The sequence below is a fragment of the Thunnus maccoyii genome, chromosome 2 (assembly GCF_910596095.1).
Source record: "Thunnus maccoyii chromosome 2, fThuMac1.1, whole genome shotgun sequence".
Classification (NCBI taxonomy): Eukaryota; Metazoa; Chordata; class Actinopteri; order Scombriformes; family Scombridae; genus Thunnus; species Thunnus maccoyii.
Window position 1 is genome coordinate 35088388 of NC_056534.1, and position 25887 is coordinate 35114274.

A 25887-nucleotide genomic window follows, 5' to 3' on the forward strand; every position below is an offset into this window, starting at 1 on the left:
ACTTAAATAAGAACACTATTTGTAACATGTATGATATATAGAAGAAATAAATCACATGATAACCTAGTATTCAATTTTCTCTCACAATATATATATACATACACACTAGGGATGTACAGAGAGCCCAGTATTTGTATTATAAAATGATTAATTTTAGTTAAAAAAACAAAAAAAACAAGACCAAAACAGGAAACTATGTTTAAATTGTAAATGTAACAGACCAACAACAACAACAACAAAAAAACAATTTTCAGGTACTTTGTTCTTATGTTCTACATCGCCACTTTAGTGGGAGGAGTTCATCAGTTCTTTGCAGTCTTTTTTATTTTGTTCTTCAGCTCAGGGCAGGAATCCACTAATCCTTTAAAGTGCAATGCGAAATCTTTTAGGGTTGTCCCTTCAGTGTAGGTGGAGACACCAAAGTTTTCCCCTCCTGAAGCTATATCCACCTGTAATCACAATTATTGAAGTGTATTACAGTATAGTGAAGTCTAAAACACACATGCACACAATTGTTACATAACAGCATTCATTACATTAACCCCACCCCCCCAATCCACACACCCACAATTAAAAATGATAGTTACAAGTTATCCTGATATTACATAATTTGTAGTAGTGAATAACAGTTTAAAAAACAAGCACGATGGCACCACAGATACAGGTATAACATTTTCACATGCAGTGCACATACTGTACCTCGGCAATGATGCTTGTCAGAGCCATCGTTGTTCTGTCCACATGATCCATGGTTTCAAGGCCTGGGACACACAGAGATTAATTTTGTTTTTAGATTTGATTCTGTATGCTTTTCAGGACATACTCTTACCTGTGTATGACCTGCTCAGGTGTAGTCAAGTGTTATATTTCTTTCCCGTACAATAAGTGTTCATGAGTAAACTACCTTATGAAGGAGGTCCCCACATCGGGTCTTGAATTGGAGTCTCCCAGATCATAGATGACTGTGCTGACTACTGAGCTAAAACTTTACTCATTGCCTCATTGCAGACAGACCTCTATGTATTTATACACCCATAATACAGAGACAGCACACTGTTTAACATGAAGGGAAGAACTTCAAAGGTGATTATTGCTTTGCACTTTTCATTTATTGCTTATTTTTTACAACCTAACTTTGTGGAAAGGAGATGGGGAACAACAGGTTATGGAGAGTCCCTTGAGAGCACTTTGCGTGTCAGTCATAGACTGTACAAAAATATGGACGTAGTAACGGTGACGTCACCTGTTGGTTTCTGAAGAGCGATTTTGAAGCTCAAAGCGAGCCACTATGGCCATTGCCATCTTGGCAGTGCGTGACGCTGCCTAACTCCCAGCCAATCAAAAATGGAGGCGGGCCAAATGGCTAAAACAAGCCACCTAGCGGCTGGCAGACCTGTCACTCATAGCAGCCATGTCCTTCATTATGCATAACTTTACGGCTTAATAAAACTTAAACGGGTACAGTTGTCATGAAAGGGGAAATTAGCTATAGAGACCAAAACCATTTTTTGTACCAGGCTGTAAACATGTTTATTTCTGCAGTTAAGTTGGGCATTTTAACATGGGGGTCTATGGGGATTGACTCGCTTTTGGAGCCTCAAGTGGCCATTCAAGGAACTGCTGTTTTTGGCGCTTCCCCATTGCTTCATTTTACAGCCCCAGAGGTTGCCGCTTGGTGTCAGTAGCTCAGCTTTATCTCTGGGGAACACCCCCAACTCCAGGAGTGATGTCCAAATTAGGAAATGTGCGTCACGCAACAGGTGGATGTGACTCCCCTCGTTGAGACCTGCTGATATACGTAACAGCTGAGCAGAGGAGAGAGACTGAGATAGCGATGTAACTGACTTGTGCACTGGTATTTGACATGGTTCTTTTTCTTCCCGAACGCAAATAGTTTTAAAATATTTATACAAAATAAATGTTCATAAATACCCACTATTTGTGCTTTTCGGAATACTGTATTCAGAATCGGCTTGACCTCTAATACATACACACATACACATATACAAATACATACTGTATAATATAAATACAAATATTTTTAAATATTAACATATAACATTTAGATTAAAAAGAGAAAAAGACAATAAACAAACAAAATAAAATAATAATAATCTAGAAATTTTGCACCATGTCTATATAACTTTTCCAAGCCTCAATGGTATCTGTAGCCCCTTTTTAATTTTGCTGATGAATATTCAATGATTAAAATGTCTAATAGGCTGTAAGACCATTGATTTATTGATAGAGAATCAGGGGCTGCCATCTTAATATCAGCAATTTCTTTGCTGCCGTACAACCCACGAGTTAGAGACATTTCTGATGAAGAGTCATATTACAGGAAGAGTAATCGATTAGGAGCATCAATTCTGGACTGCAAGTTAACTGACAGTCGGTCACACCAAAGAGAAAAGTAGTCACATTGAGCCAAAATGTTTTGACTTGATGATCATCCCACATCATATGCAAATAAGTTCCAATCAAATTTGATGTACATAAGCTACAATTTGGTCTAGTTACCTTTTTCATGTGATGTGCTTTCACTGGTGTCAAATGAAACCTGTGGAGGAATTTAAAATGTATCAGTTGATGATTCAAGTTACAGGATGAAAAGATAACACTCCCCGAGACCTACTCCAACACAGAGACACTAAGGAGTTTGTTTTGGGTGGTTCATGAGCTCTGGCATACAGCCTTTGGAGTGCGTGCCGTCCTCTGTATGCATGAAATGACAACAACTCACAATGGGCTGAGTAACACAAAGGGCCTAATTATGTATTACAAGGTTTTAAATGGGAAAAGGGTTCATGTTTGGTGTAATTTAAGAGGAAATATCAGTGGGTAAAAAGTACATACATACAGTTTAAAAACATCCCCAAAACATATTTTCTCCTTTTTTTCAAAGAGAAATCAAGAATGTAACCAAGTTCCAGCAAGAGCAGCAGTCAAAATCCGTTATATTGAGAAGTTTATGTTGAGTAAGAATTTTATTTTATCATCTTCTATATATGTCTTGCTGCAAAACCAATTTCCCTCAAATAAAAGTTGACAAATAAAGGTGGAAGTTGAGACCAAAACCGTGTGGCTGTGTAAGCAGAGAAAAAAAATTAAAGAGGAAGCAGTTATCAGATCTGTTGCTGTTCTAAGGAAACATCTTCATACATATTTGTCTAACCCAAGTAGATAAAATTTGGTGCTGAGCCGCAACGTTGAAGACGGTGAAATGATGGCTGCTGCAGAGCCTGGTGAGACAGAAATCTTATAACTACACTACATCTTTAGTCTCAGTTTTAACCTTATTGGCAAATATTGTAATCATATTGTAAACATTCATCTTTTCTATTAACAATATCAAAATGTAAATGTGAAAGAAATGCAAAGTTTGATAGCTAAGTGTTTGTGAGAGTTCATTCTATAATGCATAAAATAATGTATAGATCTGTTTTAACATGGTGTCATTTATTCAGTAACTGTGTTGACCTTATATATATATATATATATATATATATATATATATATATATATATATATATACATATTTCTACCTTCTTGTTTCACTTGTAGTATGTGGTATACAATCTGTTTGAGTCAATTATTTGATGGTCCCTCACTTTATACACAATGACATAAAGGGGCCTGCCTATCTCCTCAGAAACTTTCAGAGCTATAGTTCAAATCACTAAATTATGACAAATTTTCACAAATTTAATCTTTGAATTGTTGCTGTAGTACTACTATTACTACTACTACTACAACAACTACTACTACGACTACTACTACTACTTCATATCAAAGTATTTGCACCAAAGATGAGGAAGATGAAAAAGAAGATTCAGGCTATCATCAGCAATAATTTGTTATTGTATTTCTAAACCTGTTTGAACATTTCTTCATAATTTTACAAATACTTGATCAAATGTTTGAAGGCATAAAGTTTCCATCATTACCACATGTTCATTTTAATTAATCTCAATAAATACTAATCTCAATTCTTACTTAGAGGCACATTCATTTGAATTTATAAATCTCAAATTATTTTTTTATACTTTTTTTTGTACAAATGCCACATACTGTAGTGCAATGCGTGACTCCCACTAAAGACCGCGCTTGTGTGTCATCAAAACGGTGTTCAGAGGAGAACTTCTCCGAGGCGAACATACACAGGCAGTTGTCAAGGACACTGATGTGTGGGGGGCACATGAAGACGGAGAAAAAGCTCCCATCAGCCTTTTTCACTGAAGACAGTTTTACATGTGGCAGTAGAAAAAGCACAGGTGTAAATAATGAAATTAACAATGGCTGAATTACATTTAGCTGCTTCAGTTTCAGGGTCCTGATATTGTGCCTGCTGGCTCACTGTCACACTGTCATGACTTACTGAGACATCGTTAATATTATTAGTAACACCTGTGGTTTTCCTGCTATGACAAGTCAAAATGTCTGTTGTGAAAGAGGCTTATATATTACATATTGCTTACAATGTATTTCATTAAACATTAGAAGCACCTCTCAAGTAGAGTTTAGTCAACCACAGATGTGAATATGATTTATATCAGTCATGTTATTTCAAGTAATAGTTTTATATGTTGGAAATACGCTCCACCACCCAAAGTCAAAGCACAGGACTGTAACCTGCTATCACTCTGAAGTTGGTTGGTAAGACAAACTTTTATAATAGACTATGGTGTGCAATGTGAGTAGCAAAAACAATTTAAAAAATAGTACATAAATGTCATCCTTGAAGTAATCTGTCCTGTTGACAGTCATCATTTTTTCCATTTGAGGAAAATTTTAATAATTCTAAAAAAATAAATTAATTAATTAAATGCCATTGTCATGTTTACAAGAACTCTATCGTTAGGCTGAGAGACGTAATAATTACTCTGAGTCTGTGTGATTTCTGCACCCAGGGAGAAAACCGTACAGAGGGGTTGTTGTGAGCCTTGGACTCCTGTGTCTCTTACAAGCTGCTCTCAACATTTCCCTGCGTCTTGCTCTCTGTGAGTCCTTTTAAATTGTGTTTGTACGTCCACCCTGTGTCTACCCTGCACTGAAATTCACCATCTGATTATTATATATAAGACTGTAAAGTGTTAAGTGTATACTGTTACATATTTCTGTCCAAACATAACAGTTTCGAAAAATTCTGTCCTGTTTGGTATTGCAGAGAAAAATGTGTTTGGCTGACATTCAGAGAGAGATACAAGTTTGTGGGCCTTTATAATCAAAAAGCAAAATAATATTAAAACTACTGTTACAAAAAAGCTGTAAGATCAAGTAAGAAGGGTTTGGATCACATTTTGGGCCGTTAAGACATTAAACCAAAGTCAGAATTTTTAGCCTGTAAATCTGCTTATATATTAAATGGAAATTCAGTTTTAAAATGAAGTGTCTCCTATGTTGTGGTCATGTTGTAATTCTGTTGCAACTGATGATAATCTCTCTGTTGTCAATGGCCAACTTATTGCACAATTTGCATGAAAGTCTTTCTTCTCTTTCAGACCATTCTTACAGTACCAGCTACAACACGTTGAAGAGGAACTTGAGTGACTGTGGTTAGTACAGCGATGAACTACACCAATAACAAGGACTTGTATCCGAAGTTGTATAAGTGTAATGTTGATGAGGATGGGACATTAAAGTTTTTAGTTCATGCTATTAATTTCGTAACCTCACGCACCAGATGGTTTGTTACACAGAACCATCTGAGAAGTCGTCCTTGGAAACAGTTTGGAAAAAGGCAGGAACTTTCAAAAAAATACTCGGCAGGTGATTGGATGAACCATCTCTCTGTCATTGTCCTACTTTGCGAGGCAGCTGGATTTGCGAGATCACAAGATCACGCCAGAGTCCTTATAGGATGCTGATTGGTCTGAACCATCGGTGGTTTGGACACAAGTGCAGAACTTGAAGCCTGACAAGATGGATTCTCGTGTGATCTTGTGAATCCAGCTGCTTTTCAAGGTAATTAATTTCGGCCATCAAAGTAAAAATTAATCCCAAATCAAAATGTTCTGCTTTTAGTCTTGTGGATATAAAGTCACATATATCACCTTGGCTTTGTATGAAGGAATGGTTTATACAGTACAGTACAACAATATTAAACCACCTATCATTAATAGATTAAAACCATAGCCTGTAAAAAATATGAACGTAGCCACTGTGATGTCACCCATTGGTTTCTGAAGAGCGGTTTTGAAGCTCAAAGTGGGCGGTCGAATGAAACAAGCCACCTAGCAGCTAGCAACCTGTTACTCAAAGCAGCTACGCCCTTAGTTATGCATAACTTTACGACTTAATACATTTAAACAGGTGAGTTATGAAAAAATTCACCTCAGTATAGTTGTCATGAAAGGGGAAGTTAGCTATAGAGACCAAAACCATTTTTTGTACCAGACTGTAAACATGTTTATTTCTGCTGTAAAGTTGGTCATTTTAACATGGGGGTCTATGGAGATTGACTCGCTTTTGGAGCCTCAAGTGGCCATTCAAGGAACTGGAGTTTTTGGCACTTTCCCATTGGCTTCATTTTTCAGCCCCGGAGGTTGCCGCTTGAGTATAACACAATTTCCATATTGTTTTAAAGTACATCATCTCTGTACTTGTGGACATGCTTTGATGATGTTGCATGACAGCTTCATATTACTCTTTCTGCTCTCAGATAACAAGACATTGGACCTTGAGGCCATCTTTAAAACCCTCACTGAGGAGAGAGATGAGCTGAAGAAGAAGTGGACTGACTTTGGTAAGTGTGAAAATTAAACTGCACCAAGCAGTCACAAAAAGTTTTGCAGTCCATTTGTCACACTTGACAACATGAGCAGCAGAGAAGATTGATATGCAGCCATGTTATGTGCTGTTGTCTCAGCCGACTACTCGTTCTCTGGAAACAATGTCAGCATTATGTGTTTGGTGATGTAAAGGAAAAAAATCTGATTTGATTGATAAAAAAATCATTTGACTCAGATTTCATCATCATCTAGTGTGAAAGTGGTGTGAATCTTATTGTGAATGATTGACAACTATTTATATTATTCATATGGTAAAAATCCTAATATTGACTGTTAATGTTAAAAAAATAAACCAATGTCATTAGTAATGATGGACTGTTGTTGATTTATTGGGATATAGCTGATAAACAAGTGACAATAATGTACATTTGAACTGATTGATTCTCTTTAAATCTGTTATTAACTGATCATGTAATCATTGTTTATTTAGGGTGTTACATATTTGTCAAAGTTAGATGTTAAAGGACGGGTTCACAGTTTTTCAAGTCTCTCTTAAAACAACAGCCAGGAACCCAAATGAACATTGAAGCAGGTTTTGCTCGCTGTAATCATTCCTCCTGTTCATACTGACTATTAGAAGATCCCCTCCAAACGTGTTTATAGTGTAAGTGATGGGGACAAAATCCACAGTCTGCGTTTGAGCAAAGATGTATTTAAAAGTTTATCTGCAGATAATATGATGCTTCAGTCACCTGAGTTAGTCAAATGAAGCAGATATCTTCCACAGTTTCAGTCTTTTTTAATTAAAAGTTTCCCTCTTTGGGTCTCGATGGACAGTGTTTTCCTGTTCAACTGCAGTGGAAGGAGTGTAACAAAAAGAGGGAATTTGGCACTAAAACACGGTAACAATTGACTTGATTTGATTAATTTGTGCAGCTGCAGCCTCATATCATACATTTTTAAATAAAGATCTTCATGGAAGGAGGACTGTGGATTTTGTCCCCATCACTTACATTGAAAGTGCATTATGAAGAGATCTCTTAATTGCCAATATGAACAGGAGGAATGATTACAGCAAGAAAAACATGTTTCAATGTTCATTCTGACACCTGACTATTGTTTTAGGACAGACTTGAAAAGTTAAGAACTTATCTTTTCTTGTTATGACTCGTTGTAGATTTCTACTACTGTATAAAACATTTTTAACACTTTGACTCCAAGCCTGTAATATATCATCTTTCTGTTCTTGCATAGATTTCTTTATTATCCCTGTTTACATATCTCTGAATAATATGATGCAGTTTTGATACCTCAGTGGAAATGTATTTGTTAATTCTTGTTACTGGCGTATTAAGGATTTGTTTTGTTGGTTTTTTTTGCTCACAGTTCACTACTCCCAACAAGGATGGAAGTATTTCAACGGTAGTTTCTATTATATTTCTTCGAACATGAAAACCTGGAATGAGAGTAGAACTGACTGTCTGCAAAAAGGGATGGACCTAGTGGTTGTCAACAGCAAAGAAGAACAGGTCTGTGTGTGTGTGTGTCTGTGTGTGTGTGTGTGTGTGTGTGTGTGTGTGTGTGTACTAATGGATGAATCAGTGTTTATCACAGACACAGAAAGAGTGAAATATTGATTGAATGCAAGGTCACCAAGGTACAGGATGACGGAAGTTGGTTAAATATTTATTGATTATTGTATGTTTCTCTTTAAAAACAAGGAATTCATAAATCGATACCAAAAGACGATGTGGATTGGACTGACTGACAGCGAGAGAGAGGGGACGTGGAAATGGGTGGATGGGACTCCACTGACAACAAGGTTCACACATTAATATTCATTCAAACTAAATCAATCTTTGTAGTGAAACTAAAGCCTCTTTCAAATCACAATAGCAGCTGAGTAGACTTTAGATTTTTATAAACTGACTACATTATCAACAGTTTTTAGGGAAATATTTTTGATTTGTCATCGTTTTAAGTTTAACTTGGCCACATTCTGTGTGTTGCTGTTCATTAAATGTTTGATGGTTTGTGTTCTTTATTAAAACCTCATTTCCTTTGGGGTTTTTTTCAGCTTCTGGCAGTCTGGGGAGCCTAACAATTATGAAGGACAAAATGAAGACTGTGTAGAAACAAAGTTCAGAGACAAAAACAGCTGGAATGATGCAGTATGTGGAGATAGACACCCATGGATCTGTGAAAAGAAAATGTTTCTCTAACTCAGCTTACACACCACCATATTGATAAATTTCTCCATCTCAATCAATCTGACTCTATAGATTAAAAAAGATAATTAAAAGTAATTATTTCAGATGGGAAACCAACCACCAATTTTTCAAGCCTATCTTAAAACAGTAGTCAGGTGTGTGTGTGGCTACGTTGAACAGTTTTAACTTGCTGTCATCGTTCCTCCTGTCTGTAACGGCCCCGAGGAGATCTCTTCCTAACGTGATTTCAATGTAAGAAAATAGGGGACAAAATCCACAAAATCCTGTGTAATCTGCAGCAAGTGAGTATCTTCCAAAGTTACAATCTTTTAGTACGACATTCTTTCTTTGTGTTACTGTCCCTAAACTGCAGATTAGCAAAGGATCAGTGGCTCATATTAACTTCAGCTGAATTTAAGAATGAATTTTTACAAAGTACGAGGACGTGTGGATTTTGTCTCCCATTGCTTACATTGGAAATGTGTCAAGAAGGGATCTTTTCACAGTCAGTGTGGAAAGGAGGAGACTTGTTTCCATTGTGGTCCCTGATGTAAAGACAGTATTGATGCAGGAGTCCAGGTGCCATAAAATCCAGGAACCACAATCATGGCTAAAAGTGTATTAGGTCCACCTAGAGCTGAAACTTATGCAGTAATACAGCAGCCCAGCAACAAATCCACCCTTCATGAAGGTTATAATGTTTAGTTTGTGTTGAAGCTGTTTTTGAGAGGTGTTGACTCAACATCATGGTCATTTTGTAGGTTGTGTCCTTGTTGAATTGTATTGCATTATTGTGAAAAGTGTTTGTAATATTTAGTCTACCATCACTGATACAAATGTAGAGGACGATGTGACTTTAACTTCTTTGCACTGGTTGTCGTTTTCTTTCAAAATCCATTTTTAAAATCTTGCTAATTATGTACAAGGTTGATTCAGTTTTAAACACTGTCGCCTTTCGTTGTGGACTTTGTACATTCTCAGTGTGTCTGTGTGGGTTTCTTTGGGTCTCTGGTATCTTCCCACAGTCCAGACTCCAGGTTAAGCTCAAAGGGTGACTGAATTTTTGCTGGTGCTTGCTATCTCATAATCTACCTTCTATTGCTTTTATCTATTTTTAATCTGTTGATACAGATCCAGTTTTATTTCTTTGTGTCTAAACATTGTTGTGTTCACTCCTTTTATGTTGTACTTATTATACTTATTATATAATATATATATACTATAATACTTATTATACTTATTATTTTATATGTAATATTATTATTTCCAAAGCTTGTCAAATGTACTAATTTCTGTTAACTCTTCTAACCTGAGTGTCCTCAGACTTCTGAGTGATCACCATCAGTTATTGATATGTTAAAAAGGATCTTGATTGATATTGACAAATGCCACCAAAACACTTTTTATAGAGATGAAATACATGCAGATTATAACAGAATCCAACAAAACAGATCATAACCCCAAAAATGACTCAACTTGAAAGTTCTCTAATTACAGACTGAAAACCACAAATGTGTCATAGATATTGGAGATAAAACAGAAAACCACACTGTTTACAGTACATACTCAGTGTAAGGAGGAAGACGCACCATCAATACCAAATGTACCAAACTGTATATTTAAAGGTCTTTTAAAAGAAACAGGTTTACTGAGTCATCTGGATAACTTTGTTGAGTAAAACACCAGCAAAACTGAAATGTAAAAAGGTCTGTTCAAAAGATGAAGTTATCCTGATAATTCATAATCATGATAATAATTATGATACTAATAATCATGAACTAATAAATACTTTGTTAACACGGATGTTGGCTATTTATTTCCCTGAGAAGGGGAACTAAAGTACTGTGTGCGCTATGTATGATTCATTAATGTTGAGAAAATGTTAACTACAGATTACTTGTCAGGAGTGTGTGGTCAAAATCCTTACTGTCTATAAATGTATTTAAAACTGCTGATGATACATGATTACAACTATGTTATACAGTGTTTTCATTAATTGTTTATACGTCACTTAGGAATGCTTCATAATGAGGAGTTACAGGTTTGAATAATACTCACTCTAGTGCTGTGCAGACATGGCAGGATGTGTTTCAGAATAAACATGTTTGTTTTTCTTTCACACAGGAACATACTGTTCAGACCCACAAACATAATTTCTGTGACTATTGCTAAGCATTTTACCTTTCACAAGTTCACACACGCATTTATACATTTTCATTCAATAATTTCCCTCACAGATTTCCGTGTGGGGAAACAGGTTCAGTCTTCCTGAAATGTATAAAAAAGGGAAGAGTGCATCACAATGACTTCTGCAAAGCTTCAGAACACGGCAAGAGAGGAAAAGAGAAATTACGCTTTGGCATTTACACCCTTGACTGTTGTGATGAGGAAAGCTCATTCTGCTACTCTGGCCTGCATTACCACAATAGGTCAGACATTTTGACCCAGTAAGCTATGACAGTGTGACAGTGAAGCAGCTAAAAATGGAATTCAACCATCGTTAATTCATGTATTTACACTTGTGCTTCAAATATTGTGATGTGTCAAAAATGTCTTTTGTGAAGAAGGCCTATATTGTGTAGCATATGTTTAGTCCTCCAAGCCATGTACAAATTTACCTGCAGAAAAGGATTCTAAAACATAACTATCTTCAAGTCTTCCTCTTGGGGTTGTGTTTTTGGTCCCACTTTTCTGTCTATTTACTTGTTTCATTTGTTGTCGTTAATATGAATCTTGATACAGAACGTTTCACTGACAAAAAATGTAGTCATTTAGTTAGTTTGTCGTTTAGTAAGGAGGCCTTGTTGTGCCACATATCAATTACTGACAATGACACTGTCACTTATAATCTACTATAGATAAAGTAGAGAGTTGAAAAAGAGATTTTTAATCTCAGTGAGGTTTTCCTGGTTAAAGGACGGGTTGACAATTTTTCAAGTCAGTCTTAAAACAACAGTCAGGTGCCCAAATCTATATTAACACAGGTTTTGATCATCAACAAAACACACAAGCCAAGCGTCCAAGTAGAACAATCACATGCTTCAAACACAATCAAACTAATCAAATGCACAGGCAAATAGGAAAGTTTAGTCTGATTTTAAACACTGTTGGAGCACATTTAATCACATCTGGTAAGGTCTATGGGACCATAGAAACCTAAAGCTGCTTCACCACGTTTCGTTTTAACTCTCAGAACAACTAGAAGGCCTGAGTCAGAGGACCACATAGTTCTGATTGGTTCATATTGAATGAGCAGGTCATTGAGATACTGTGGCTTGTGCCTGATAACCAGATATAGTTTATGCAGTTGCTCATTTCTTGTATTGATTATTCAACCACTAACATGTTAGCAAACAATTACCTACACACACCCAGCAGACACAAAGAACATTAACATTATATTAGAGCCATGTTTTTGTATGTCTTATGAATAGTAGTCCAAAATTCACTCTCCTTTTAGAAAAATCAAATCTGGGTTTTTATCTGCAAAGTGTGTTACTGTTTTCACCATAGTTGATAACTTTCTCTGTCTGCCTTTGGTGCTGAGCAAGTAGAGTAAAGACAACCAAAAAAAAGTGAAATGAGAGGCTAAACAGAGATGGAGCTGAGTTGAACTGCAGAGTTCAGTGATAATTCTCTGCAGGTACTTTACTAAAAGTAACTTCTTTCAAACTACACTGAGTAATTTCATCCATTATTACCAAAAATTATGAATTAATGAGGCGTTAATATTTATACACACTCAGTACAATAACAATTATTTTATATGAATTCACATATTGGGATGTTATTAAAAAATAATAATAATACTATGCCAATAATTTAATAGTTTTTAATACATAAAACATAACACCAGTGAACACTGGAGTTTTTGCATATGAAACAGTAGCTTTTATCAAACTTGCTTTTGAAAATCACAAATGAACCTTGGTGTTATTAATACAGAAATAACTAGAAAATGCAATTTCTATAGAAATTGCGTGTGATTGCTGAAAGCGAATTTAGATTTTATAACTGGAAGCTGAACACAATTGAAAAATCTACCAAAATTAAAATTAGCAATGGGTGGAATTAAACCTACACCCTCATGTTTTTAAGACAGACATGCTATGCACTGAGCTAACATGTCATACAGCAATGCAAGGACAGATTCTCCTATTTAGTCTGTCAATTGCATGAAATTGACAAAAAAGCAGTTCAGCTCAGCTCAGCTCATTAAACAGATTGACATCACCTGGACTCCTTCATCCTTCAACTCTACTGAGTTCTGCCCTAAGCGGGGCTCAAACTCACAACCTTTGGATCTAAAAGGAGTTCAGAAGTGACATAAGCTTAAACCACTGGACTAGTCAGACTAGACCTATACAATTGGAAAAGATGTATTTAACAAGAATAGCAATCCACACTTAAGGTAATAACATTAAAGTGAGTTAGAGAGGAATTGACTTATGGTACATGATAGGGATGGAAAGCAACTTTGTACATGACAGCAATATTGTGAGTAGCACTGCAGTGGGCAGGTATTGAACACACAACCTTGTCATCTAAGGGATAGTTGATTATGAGAACAGTGTTCTAAACCACTGAGCCAACAGACTTCAACAACAACAGATTCCAGGTAACAAAAGGAAAAAATCTCCATTTTGATGATGAAAATGTATTTGTCTCAAACTAGAGCTTGGAGCCCAGAGATTTGTACATCATTAGTGAAAGCAAGACTAGTTTAACATGAAAATGAATGATATGTGTAAAAAGTGTTTGAAGGAAGAGAGAATCTGTAAGTTTAAGAAACTGCAGTGAGAGGAGACACATATCCTGCAGACTGTATTGCAGTCCATGAGAACATGACAGGGACTCTCTATCAATTAAGGTTCAGATCTCAAAAACTATGAGTCCTCTGTGAAATGTATTTATATTTTGAGAGAGAGGAGGCTTGTGGCAACATAATGAGGCAAGATATGTGCTTGAGGAGTTAAAATTGTGGGAGTGACAACAGTTTAGAAAAACATTTCTGCCCTAAAAATATCTGTGCTCTCCACTGTGCCTGATCACATGACACACTGGTGAGACCTGAAAAAGTCTGAAAAACCCCTGACTTTGGGCTTAAATTGCTGAAAAACTACAAAAGATATCACTGAACAATCTGATAACTTTGAAAGTTCAAAGTTTTGTGAACATTTTACACTTTGAATGGCGTCTGTATGATAAGGGACGTCCGAGCAGTTGAGTGTCAAAGTGACCAAGGTTCCAACTCAGTTGGATGGTTCGTCCCATAGACTGCCATTATAAATTTTAATGTTTTAAAAATTATATAAATCGCTGAAACATGTTACATTTCAGAAAAATACAAGCACACATCTGCTGAATGAGTTGCACAGATTGACAGTTGAATGGTTTTTATAGCACAAAGTATGCAGCAGTTGAAACGCGGCAAAAAACGTACGGAATAAGAATAAAGACTGTCAAGAACAATGTGTGATTGCTGGAAGCAATCACACATTCTACTATCTACTAATACTTTCACACTTTAACATTCTACTAATACTATCACTTTTTTATGAAATCTTGCTGCTGCTGATGGATAACCTTCTTAAGTTAAGATATCCACAGTACTACAAGTTACTGTCCATAGAGGTTCGCATTTTTTAATATATGTCTTAAAACAATATTCAGGTGCCCATATGTGCAGTGAAAGTTTTTACTTACTGTAATCTTTCCTCCTGTTCATACTGGCCATTTAAAGATACCTTCCTAGCATGTTTCCAATGTACGTGATGGAGGACAAAATCCTTGTTCGTCCAAAGATTAACTGAGGTTACTATGAGGCTTCAGTAGTCTGAGTTAATCATGTGGGTATCCTCCAAAGTTAGTCAATTTTGTACAGATTTTCCTTTTTATGTTTCCTCTGACAGTACACATGAACACATCATCAGTAATCAGTAACCTGGGCTCATCAGGTCTTTCGGGTCTTTCTACTATCAGACACCCTTACCAAGGCAACTCAGTCGAGGTTGATCAGGCCTTGTGTTCAGGTGGTTCTCCCCTCCTAATCCAGAGCCACCTCGAGGCTCTTTCCACTGCCTCTGTGTTGTTCCTGATGGCTCTCCTCCTCTCCATTCCAGTAATGCCCAGTGCACTCAAGGCTTTGTAGAGTGACTGCCCTGAAAAACCTCTGCAGCCAAAATCAATGGGCATACACCTTTCTTTCCAGCCCTGCTTCCAGCAGTCAATGACCTTCAGCTGGTTCATGAGGTCCACAGAAAGCTGTCAATCCTGTACAGTTGCCAGGATACCTGCCGGCTTCTTGGCTCCTGTGGTTCTTGGCTGCTGCTCTCCAGCCTTCACAAAGGTGATCTTCTAGGTGGTGGGACATACACCATAACCACCAAAAACCACTAACTTCCTGTCATGTCTGCACATCTGTAAACAGACTGATAAGAAACAATATGTGGGTGCAAATCACATTTCTTTGCATTTCACATTGAGGCTCTTTGTCATATTGTGGAATGATAATAATTTAATCCACCCCACATTTCTTTACATTTTTACCTTGGAGCTTTTTCGGAGGATCATTTGTCTCTTTGGTCACGTTCTCAAACCTTTTCTGGAGCCGGTCTTGTTCTTCAGTCAGATTGTTGTACCTGGTCTGTAGCTGATCTAGTTCTTTCGTCAGGTTGTTGTAACTGATCTGTAAGTCATTTCTTTCTCTGGTCACGTTGTTGTAACTGTTGTGTAACAGGGCCATCTCCATTTTCCTCTCAGAGTTTCCCTTGGTGACTGTGTTTGGTGCATAAACAACAAATGAGGAAACATTGTTAACCATCATCACCTCCAGCCCTTGAGCAGCATGTGGATTAAGTAGTCACACAGGAAAACCAGAACGACACGTCCAGTCAGGAGGAGAAGACACAGCAGACTCAGAAACACTGAAGCACCTCTGCAGAAATGTTTCCTCTCATCTCCAGCGCCTGAAGGTAGAAGGCAGAACTTGTGTTTGTTGCTAAATACATCAGTCCTGGCCCAATCATCTTAAACACCATTATCCATAATACTGAGTATGTGCCGATAGTAGTAGACCTGACAGTGTCTCATATAAATATCCATTATGTCCTCTCTTGTCTGTTGTAGCCATTGCTATCTCCAAAGATTATGTTACACTTGAAGCACCTTGGGCTGGTACATTTTAATATCAAAAGCCTGCTCTCTACATTGATAAACTATCAGTCATATCCTGCCAGGAACTGTGAGAAGTGACCACAGAAGTCTGATGCTGTTAGCATTGGGGCAGTAAGTCTTTAAGAGATTAAATAAAAATGATTTTCACTGTTAGTTTTCATCAGTTTTTTATTAAACCTTGCTGCTGCTGATGGATAACCTTCTGCAAGTAAGTTGAAATGTCCACACTACTACAAGTTACTGTCAATACAGGTTAACATTCTTTAATATCTGTCTTTAAACAATACTCAGGTGCCCATACAAACGGGTGACAAAGGAAAAACTGGTACAGCTCTGAATGTTTGACCCCTAAAGTGAGGGGATCTGGTGGCTCTGTTACACTGTGGGGGGCATTTTGCTAGCATGGTTTGGGTCCACTTGTCCCCTTAGAGGGACGTTGTTGTGAGTGATCACCTTTATTCTTTGATGAAACATTTCTATCCTGATGGGAGTGGTCTCATCCAAGATGACGATGCCCCAATTCACAGGACACAAGGGGTCACTGAATGGTTTGATATGTATGAAAATGATGTGAATCATATGTTATGGCCTTTGCAGTCACCAGATATCGACCCCGTTGAACACCTATGGGAGATTTTGGATTGACGTGTTAGACAGCGCTCTCCACCACCATCATCAAAACACCAGTTTATTTTTGGATGAATATCTCCTTCACTGAAAAACAGGAAAAATGAAAATAGCCTGCACAGCATAGATGGTATTTTATTACTCACAAAGAGATACTGACTTAAAAAAAAAACATTAACACAGTTTCAACTAGTTAGAGGTAAAGTAAAAAGTGGATAAATAAAGTGAATTAACAGGCGTTTTGTTTGTAGTATAAAAAGAAAAGAAACTGGTTGATGATGGGACAGCATGCTGGCTTTGTGTTTTGAATTGTCACCTCCTCCCAGTTTTACTTACTGCAGTCAATCCAGGTTGATTAATGATTCTCCTTTGTGGCTCATTTATTTCCTCTGTTTTCTTCCCTTTACTCAAATTTAATCTCAAGTTACTTCCTTATTTCTAAAAGCTACAGTATATTTATATAAATGCTAAAATACAGTTGGTGTTCTTGTGGGATTGGTCCAAGCAGAACAGAGTACATCTGGCAGCCAAACATTTTCTGTAGTGTAGTGAGACTGTGCAGTGATGTCTGACCTCAACAGAAAAGTTAGATTTCAGACAAGGGAGAAGAAGGACAGAAACACAGACTTCTGTGATAATACAGACAATGTGATGATTTATGAAAACTACCGGACAGAGGGCAGTCCAGCGCCACCGAAATTACAGGACGACCCTACTAAGGACCAACGGCAAAGTATCAATCTGTCTATCTGTCTGTCTCATATGTCATACATACTGTACATTGGATAACATAACTGTAAGATTAACTATTTGTTAACAGTATTTGTACCATTACATTTTATGTTGATGCATTTTGCTTTTCAATTATGAGTTACAACTAAAAATTGGATATAAAAACCATAGTCTGTCCACAGGGCCATGGCATTTTTAAACATGCGTAAAAGTACACTAATGATTCATTTTTAATAAATAAATAAACTCCATAACATAACTACTTATTAAAGGATAGGTTCACATTTTTTCAAGTCTGTCCTAAAACAATAGTCAGGTAACCAATTGAACATTTGCACGTTTTTCTTGCTGTAATCATTCCTTGTTCATGCTGGCTATTATTCTCCTTATTCTGTGCAGTTTTCTTTAAGTTTATTTGAAGATAATATGAGGTTTCATTAATCAAGTCAATCAAGTCTTGTTGTTACAATTCTTCCACTGCAGCTTAACAGGAAAACACTGTCTGTCGAGACACAAAGAGGGAATTTTGTTCTAAAAACAGTGTAACTGTGGATGATATCAACTTTATTCGACTAAGTCAGAGAACTGAAGCCTCATATTATCTTATTATATAACTTTTAAATACTTTTTACTCAAGAAAGGGCTGTGGATTTTGCCCCCCCATCACTGACATTTTAGACACATTTGGAAAAGATCCTCTAATGGTCAGTATGAACAGGAGGAACAATTACAGCAAGAAAAACCTGCTTCAATGTTCATTTGGGCACCTGTAAATTGTGAGCCTATCCTTTAACTACAAATCCTAAATTACAGTTGGGCTCAAATTCACTCTAATCAGCACAGATCGTTTGTTTCCACAGCCACTCCAGTCAATGAAAGTTCAAGAGAGAGAAACCTTCTCAGGGCTGCTGCAGTGTGTCTGGGGTTGCTGTGTCTTCTCCTCCTCACTGCAGTCATTGTCCTGCTGGTCCTATGTAAGTTTTCTAAATTCACCTAGACAACTATGATGCATTACATTACATATGTGATGTGAGTGATAAATCCACAATAAATCTATGTTAATCCCTTGCTATGGCAGCCAGTCAAGACAAAAGCAACTGGATCATGGAAAGAAATCAACTGTGGGCGGACAATGCCAACCTGACCAGCGAGCGAGACGAGCTGCAGAGCAGTTACAGTGACGTGAAAAGTCACAATCACAACCTGACGCAAAAGACAAGCCAGTTAGAGAACGAGAACGACCACTTACAGGCTGTTAATAACAACCTCACCAAAGAGAGAGATGAATTACAAAATCACATTGGTGAGTGAAAATTCAATGATTTTCATTTCAACATTTTGAAAAATACACTTATTTTCTTGCCAAGAGTTAGATGAGGTTACTGATACTGCCTTCATGTCTGTATGGTAAATATGTAACTGGAGCCAGTGACTCTTAAGTAAATTTAGTTACCTTTGGATATAGCCAGGTCAGCTACTTCCCTGTTTCCAGTGCCAAGCTAACCAGCTGCTGGCCATAGCTTCATATTGGCACTACAAATATGGAGCCTGTCCTCCCAAGAAAAATGACACAACAGGTCGTGATGTCAGTCCCCATAAACAACCTATAGTTACATTTGAGTGACAGAAGCCAACTAGCGACCGTGGTAATTATGACCCAGAGAAGTGGCGCAGTTCAGATGATGTCTATATAAAGTTACAAATTTCCATCGCACAATGACTTTACTAGGAGCAAACAACACATTTCGCCTGTAGCTTCTTCAGGTTCGCTCAGAAAAATGAGTACTCACAGGTATGATAACTACATCTGGGTCACAAGACTAATTATCACAGTCTTCACTTTTTTCAAAGTATTTTTAAGGTGAGCATTTTACAAAGAACATGACAATAATATTACACAACATTACATTTTTAAAAAAACATGGCATGGCTAATATTACACAGAGTTACAAGAATTCCACCATTTTACACAACACAGAAGCTAGAAACTTTTTTGGCTCATCCGCAGTGGCGGATTTAGAAAATTTTACGTGGGGTGGCAATGGGGTAGCAAGAGGTTTTGGCAGGGTGGCATGGGACGGGGGTCCCAATGGAAATATATACTTCTTCTGCAGGTAATAGCCAATAATTACTGAGTGTATTATTGGGGGAGTATTGCGTCAGGCGAGCGATTCTCATTTGATTGAACGCAGCGGGCGCCATCTCTGAGTCTGGTATCCAGTTCAAGACTGCTGTTTGTTTCCTTTTTCCAACCGCAAGTCAAGACTGTTTATTAAAAACAACGCAACTATGATAGTCCCCTAACCTTAACCTGTTCTTTAAGGAAATCTGATCACAGAACAGCAGCTCTGAACTTTAGAACAAAGAATCTGGGACAAAAGTCAAATATTAACAGATGGTACAAATCTTTATCAGTTTGGTCATAATTGATGTGCGTTTTATTCCAACAAGGAAATAAAAAGTGGTGAGATGGCATTCATGCAGTCCAATGCTTCTCTGTGATTTGTGCAAAACGGGACAAATAAATTGTTTGTGGATAAGATAAAGATAAAATTCTAACCACAGCCGTCCCTACAGCTGGCTAGTGGCTACAGTCTGATTATGGGAGGATGAGAAAATCACAGTTCAAATACATTCACTATAAGCCTGTTTTACCAATGTTTTGTGACTAATATTTCTATGGCACACAGTGCGTTTTTTACTGAATATTGTAATGATAATAGTCCAAAATTATGTGAAAAGTTTTTAGTCAAATAACATCAAATTTTCTTGAGGGTGGACCCCCGAACCCCCTGACCTGGTTATTTTATTTGACTGCTGCAGGTCAGATTAGTTAATCATCTGGATAGGATCATAAGACAAAAACAATCATATCAGCAAAATGGGGCAGAACAATAAAAACTAGAAAATGCAGTTTCTGTAGAAATTGCGTGTGATTGCTGAAAGTGAATTTAGATTGCATAACTGGAAGCTGAAGAGTATTGAAAAATCTACCAAGATTAAAATCAGCAATGGGTGGAATTGAACCTACACCCTCATGTTTGTAAGACAGACATGCCATGAACTGAGCTAATATGTCACACAGTAATGTCAGGTCAGATTTTGGTGTTTAGTTTGTCAATTGCATGAAATTGACAAAAAAGCAGTTCAGCTCAGCTCATTAAGCAGATTGACATCACCTGGACTCCTTCATCCTTCAACACTACTGAGTTCTGCCCTAAGCAGGGCTCAAACTCACAACCTTTGGATCTAAAAGGAGTTCAGAAGTGACATAAGCTTAAACAACTGGACAACTCAGACAGGAACTGTGGAAATGGAAAAGATGTATTTAACAAGAATAGCAATCCACATTTTAGGTAATAATGTAAATGTAAGCTAAAGAGGAATTGACTTATGGTACATGATAGAGATGGAAAGCAACTTTGTACATGAGAGCAATATTATGAGGAGCACTGCAGTGAGCAGGTATCAAACACACAACCTTGTCATCTAAGTTGAAGCTCAACAGAGAACAGGGTTCTAAACCACTGAGCCAACAGATATTCACAAAAATGAGAGGAAAAAATCTCCATTTTGATGAGGAAAATGTACTTGTCTCAAACTAGAGCTTGAAGCCCAGAGATTTGTACCTCATTAGTGAAAGCAAGACTAGTTTAACATGAGAATGAATGATATGTGTAAAAAGTGTTTGAAGGAAGAGAGAATCTGTAAGTTTAAGAAACTGCAGTGAGAGGAGACACATATCCTGCAGACTGTATTGCAGTCAATGAGAACATGACAAGGACTCTCTATCAATTAAGGTTCAGATCTCAAAAACTATAAGTCCTATTTGAAATGTGTTTACATGTGAGAGAGAGGAGGCTTGTTGCAACATAATGAGGCAAGATATGTGCCTGAGGAGTTAAAATTGTGGGAGTGACAGCGGTTTAGAAAAACATTTCTGGCCTAAAAATATCTGTGCTCTCCACTGTGCCTGATCACATGACACACTGGTGAGACCTGAAAAAGTCTGAAAAACCCCTGACTTTGGGCTTAAATTGCTGAAAAACTACAAAAGATATCACTAAACAATCTGAGGACTTTGAAAGTTCAAAGTTTTGTGAACATTTTACACTTTGAATGGCGTCTGTACGATAAGGGACGTCCGAGCAGTTGAGTGTCAAAGTGACCAAAGTTCCAACTCAGTTGGACGGTTCGTCCCATAGACTGCCATTATAAATTTTAATGTTTTAAAAAATTATATAAATCGCTGAAACATGTTACATTTCAGAAAAATACAAGCACACATCTGCTGAATGAGTTGCACAGATTGACAGTTGAATGGTTTTTATAGCACAAAGTATGCAGCAGTTGAAACGCGGCAAAAAACGTACGGAAGACGGAATAAGAATAAAGAGTGAGAAGAACAATGTGTGATTGCTTCCAGCAATCACACAATAATCAACATTAATATTGAGGGAAGACAATAAGCCTATATTTTAATTGATGGGGGACGGTGGTCCAAAAAAGGTTGACCCCCATTGGGTTAGAGTAACAACACTTCAATAGTTAGTAAATTATATACAGGATACAGCCACTTTATTATCCAATCTGTCTTTTTCTTGGCTTTCTTTGCTGATTATTGAGATATTTAGACTCTTGCTTTTATCAACAGTTCACATCATCTCTTTATTTGTGGACGTGCTTTGATGCTGTTGCATGACAGCTTCATATTACTCTTTCTGCTCTCAGATAACAAGACACTGGACTTTGAGGCCAGCTTTAAAACCCTCACTGAGGAGAGAGATGAGCTGAAGAAGAAGCTGACTGACTTTGGTAAGTGTGAAAATTAAACTGCACCAAGCAATCACAAAAAGTTTTGCAGTCCATTTGTCACACTTGACAACATGAGCGGCAGATTGATATGCAGCCATGTTATGTGCTGTTGTCTCAGCCAACTACTCGTGCTCTGGAAACAATGTCAGTATTATGTGTTGTGTGATGTAATGGAAAAAAAAAGGATTTGATTGATCAAACAAACAAACATTTAAAAAAATCATTTGACTCAGATTTCATCATCATCTAGTGTGAAAGTGGTGTGAATCTTATTTTGAATGATTGACAACTATTTATATTATTTATATGGTAAAAATCCTAATATTGACTGTTAATGTTAAAAAAATAAACCAATGTCATTAGTAATGATGGACTGTTGTCGATTTATTGGGATATAGCTGATAAAAAAATGACAATAATGTATATTTGAACTGATTGATTCTCTTTAAATCTGTTATTAACTGATCATGTAATCATTGTTTATTTAGGGTGTTACATATTTGTCAAAGTTAGATGTTAAAGGACAGGTTCACAGTTTTTCAAGTCTCTCTTAAAACAACAGCCAGGAACCCAAATGAACATTGAAGCAGGTTTTGCTCGCTGTAATCATTCCTCCTGTTCATACTGACTATTAGAAGATCCCCTCCAAACATGTTTACAGTGTAAGTGATGGGGACAAAATCCACAGTCTGCATTTGAGCAAAGATGTATTTAAAAGTTTATCTGCAGATAATATGATGCTTCAGTCACCTGAGTTAGTCAAATGAAGCAGATATCTTCCACAGTTTCAGTCTTTTTTAATTAAAAGTTTCCCTCTTTGGGTCTCGATGGACAGTGTTTTCCTGTTCAACTGCAGCGGAAGGATTGTAACAAAAAGAGGGAATTTGGCACTAAAAAATGGTAACTTTGAAAGATTTTGACCTGATTTGACTAATTTGTGCAGCTGCAGCCTCATATCATACATTTTTAAATGAAGATCTTCATGGAAGGAGGACTGTGGATTTTGTCCCCATCACTTACATTGAAAGTGCATTATGAAGAGATCTCTTAATTGCCAATATGAACAGGAGGAATGATTACAGCAAGAAAAACATGTTTCAATGTTCATTCTGACACCTGACTATTGTTTTAGGACAGACTTGAAAAGTTAAGAACTTATCTTTTCTTGTTATGACTCGTTGTAGATTTCTACTACTGTATAAAACATTTATAACACTTTGACTCCAAGCCTGTAATATATCATCTTTCTGTTCTTGCATAGATTTCTTTATTATCCCTGTTTACATATCTCTGAATAATATGATGCAGTTTTGATACCTCAGTGGAAATGTATTTGTTAATTCTCGTTACTGGCGTATTAAGGATTTGTCCTTTTTTTTTGCTCACAGTTCACTACTCCCAACAAGGATGGAAATATTTCAGTGGTAGTTTCTATTATATTTCTTCGAACATGAAAACCTGGCATGAGAGTAGAACTGACTGTCTGCAAAGAGGGGCGGACCTAGTGGTTGTCAACAGCGAAGAAGAACAGGTCTGTGTGTGTGTGTGTGTGTGTGTGTGTGTGTGTGTGTGTGTGTGTGTACTAATGGATGAATCAGTGTTTATCACAGACACAGAAAGAGTGAAATATTGATTGAATGCAAGTTCATCAAGGTACAGGATGACGGAAATTGGTTAAATATTTATTGATTATTGTATGTTTCTCTTTAAAAACAAGGCATTCATAAATCGATACCAAGACACGATATGGATTGGACTGACTGACAGCGAGAGAGAGGGGACGTGGAAATGGGTGGATGGGACTCCACTGACAACAAGGTTCACACATTAATATTCATTCAAACTAAATCAATCTTTGTAGTGAAACTAAAGCCTCTTTCAAAGCACAATAGCAGCTGAGTAGACTTTAGATTTTTATAAGCTGACTACATTATCAACAGTTTTTAGGGAAATAATTTTGATTTGTCATCGTTTTAAGTTTAACTTGGCCACATTCTGTGTGTTGCTGTTCATTAAATGTTTGATGGTTTGTGTTCTTTATTAAAACCTCATTTCCTTTGGGTTTGTTTTCAGCTTCTGGCACTCTGGGGAGCCTAACAATTATTTAGGACAAAATGAAGACTGTGTAGAAACAAGGTTCAGAGACAAAAACAGCTGGAATGATGTAATATGTGGAGATAGAAACTCATGGATCTGTGAAAAGAGAATGTTTCTCTAACTCAGCTTACACACCACCATGGCATCTACTACTATATATAACTACTGTATGTTTAAGACATGAAGATAAGATTCATTTACCACTTTCAGCTAAAGACAGCACTGAAACATGATCATTGCTAAGCCTCAGCCAAAGTGGCATGAGACACAAATATCTAACTTGGTTTAGAAAATGATAGACTGTAATGTATCCATACTTTGATTAATTTCTAATACATGCTATTGCTGAATAAAAGTGTTTTGTTGTCATCATAAGAATGGGACAGACAGCGCAGAGTCTCACCAGGTTAAACTTCATTCTGTCACCTCCCACACTGCACTATATCTTAAAGGATAGGTCCACAATTTTTAATATCTCTTTTTTTTCAATTTTGATAAAGAGAAGAAAGAAAATGTGTACATGTGAAACATATGTGCTTAGTCTCACATATATTAACTTTTGAAGAATTGAACCAGTTTATTATCGAACAAACTGGAAGGCCTGAAAGTATAAATATAATAATAATGAAATTCTTGACCTTTTCTCTTTCCATAAATATAGTGAGATTATGCAATAAAGTTTCTCCAACAGGAGGCGGATAAAAAAGCATTGAACTAAAGAAATTTATCCTGAGAAGAAGTTCAATGTTATAATCAATTTTCTACCAGAAAAAGATATTGATAAATTTCTCCATCTCACTCAATCTGACTCTATAGATTAAAAAAGAGAATTAAAACTAATTATTTCTGATGGGAAACCAACCACCAATTTTTCAAGCCTGTCTTAAAACAGTAGTCAGGTGTGTGTGTTTGTGGCTACGTTGAAACAGTTTTAACTTGCTGTCATCGTTCCTCCTGTCTGTAACGGCCCCGAGGAGATCTCTTCCTAACGTGATTTCAATGTAAGATAATAAGGGACAAAATCCACAAAATCCTGTGTAATCTGCAGCAAGTGAGTATCTTCCAAAGTTACAATCTTTTAGTACGACATTCTTTCTTTGTGTTACTGTCCCTAAACTGCAGATTAGCCAAGGATCAGTGGCTCATATTAACTTCAGCTGAATTTAAGAATGAATTTTTACAAAGTACGAGGACGTGTGGATTTTGTCTCCCATTGCTTACATTGGAAATATGTCAAGAAGGGATCTCTTCACAGTCAGTGCAGACAGGAGGAGACTTGTTTCCATTGTGGTCCCTGATGTAAAGACAGTATTGATGCAGGAGTCCAGGTGCCATAAAATCCAGGAACCACGATCATGGCTAAAAGTCTATTAGGTCCACCTAGAGCTGAAACTTATACAGTAATACAGCAGCCCAGCAACAAATCCACCCTTCATGAAGGTTATAATGTTTAGTTTGTGTTGAAGCTGTTTTTGAGAGGTGTTGACTCAACGTCATGG

General features: G+C 36.9%; 2 protein-coding genes across 3 annotated transcripts; both read left to right on the top strand.

Annotated features, from left to right (window-relative positions):
- Nucleotides 1-3190: 3190 nt before the first annotated feature.
- Nucleotides 3191-10117, top strand: LOC121911488 (CD209 antigen-like protein E). The gene is made up of 7 exons (XM_042433020.1): nucleotides 3191-3245; nucleotides 4911-5000; nucleotides 5502-5555; nucleotides 6662-6745; nucleotides 8118-8260; nucleotides 8453-8553; nucleotides 8809-10117. Exons 1-7 carry the CDS (start codon nucleotides 3224-3226, stop codon nucleotides 8951-8953), a joined length of 639 nt encoding a protein of 212 aa, XP_042288954.1. The 5' UTR covers nucleotides 3191-3223; the 3' UTR covers nucleotides 8954-10117.
- An 8458-nt stretch (nucleotides 10118-18575) lies between these two features.
- Nucleotides 18576-24663, top strand: LOC121911480 (C-type lectin domain family 4 member F-like). Of its 2 annotated transcripts, none has more exons than XM_042433003.1 (5): nucleotides 18576-18779; nucleotides 22208-22291; nucleotides 23680-23822; nucleotides 24009-24109; nucleotides 24365-24663. In XM_042433003.1, exons 1-5 carry the CDS (start codon nucleotides 18581-18583, stop codon nucleotides 24507-24509), a joined length of 672 nt encoding a protein of 223 aa, XP_042288937.1. In that variant the 5' UTR covers nucleotides 18576-18580; the 3' UTR covers nucleotides 24510-24663. The 2 variants fall into 2 exon arrangements, 1 of the variants encoding a protein (XP_042288937.1); XR_006099868.1 differs by lacking the exon at nucleotides 18576-18779 and adding an exon at nucleotides 20794-20832.
- The last annotated feature ends 1224 nt before the right edge of the window (nucleotides 24664-25887 follow it).

Coding starts and splice junctions, on each gene's coding strand:
- LOC121911488 (XM_042433020.1), top strand. CDS start 3,224: ATGATGGCTGCTGCAGAGCCTG. Junction 3,246..4,910: donor GATGGCTGCTGCAGAGCCTG/GTGAGACAGAAA, acceptor TTCTGCACCCAG/GGAGAAAACCGTACAGAGGG. Junction 5,001..5,501: donor TTCCCTGCGTCTTGCTCTCT/GTGAGTCCTTTT, acceptor CTTCTCTTTCAG/ACCATTCTTACAGTACCAGC.
- LOC121911480 (XM_042433003.1), top strand. CDS start 18,581: ATGGAAAGAAATCAACTGTGGGCGGACAATGCCAACCTGACCAGCGAG. Junction 23,823..24,008: donor TCAACAGCGAAGAAGAACAG/GTCTGTGTGTGT, acceptor TTTAAAAACAAG/GCATTCATAAATCGATACCA. Junction 24,110..24,364: donor GGGACTCCACTGACAACAAG/GTTCACACATTA, acceptor GTTTGTTTTCAG/CTTCTGGCACTCTGGGGAGC.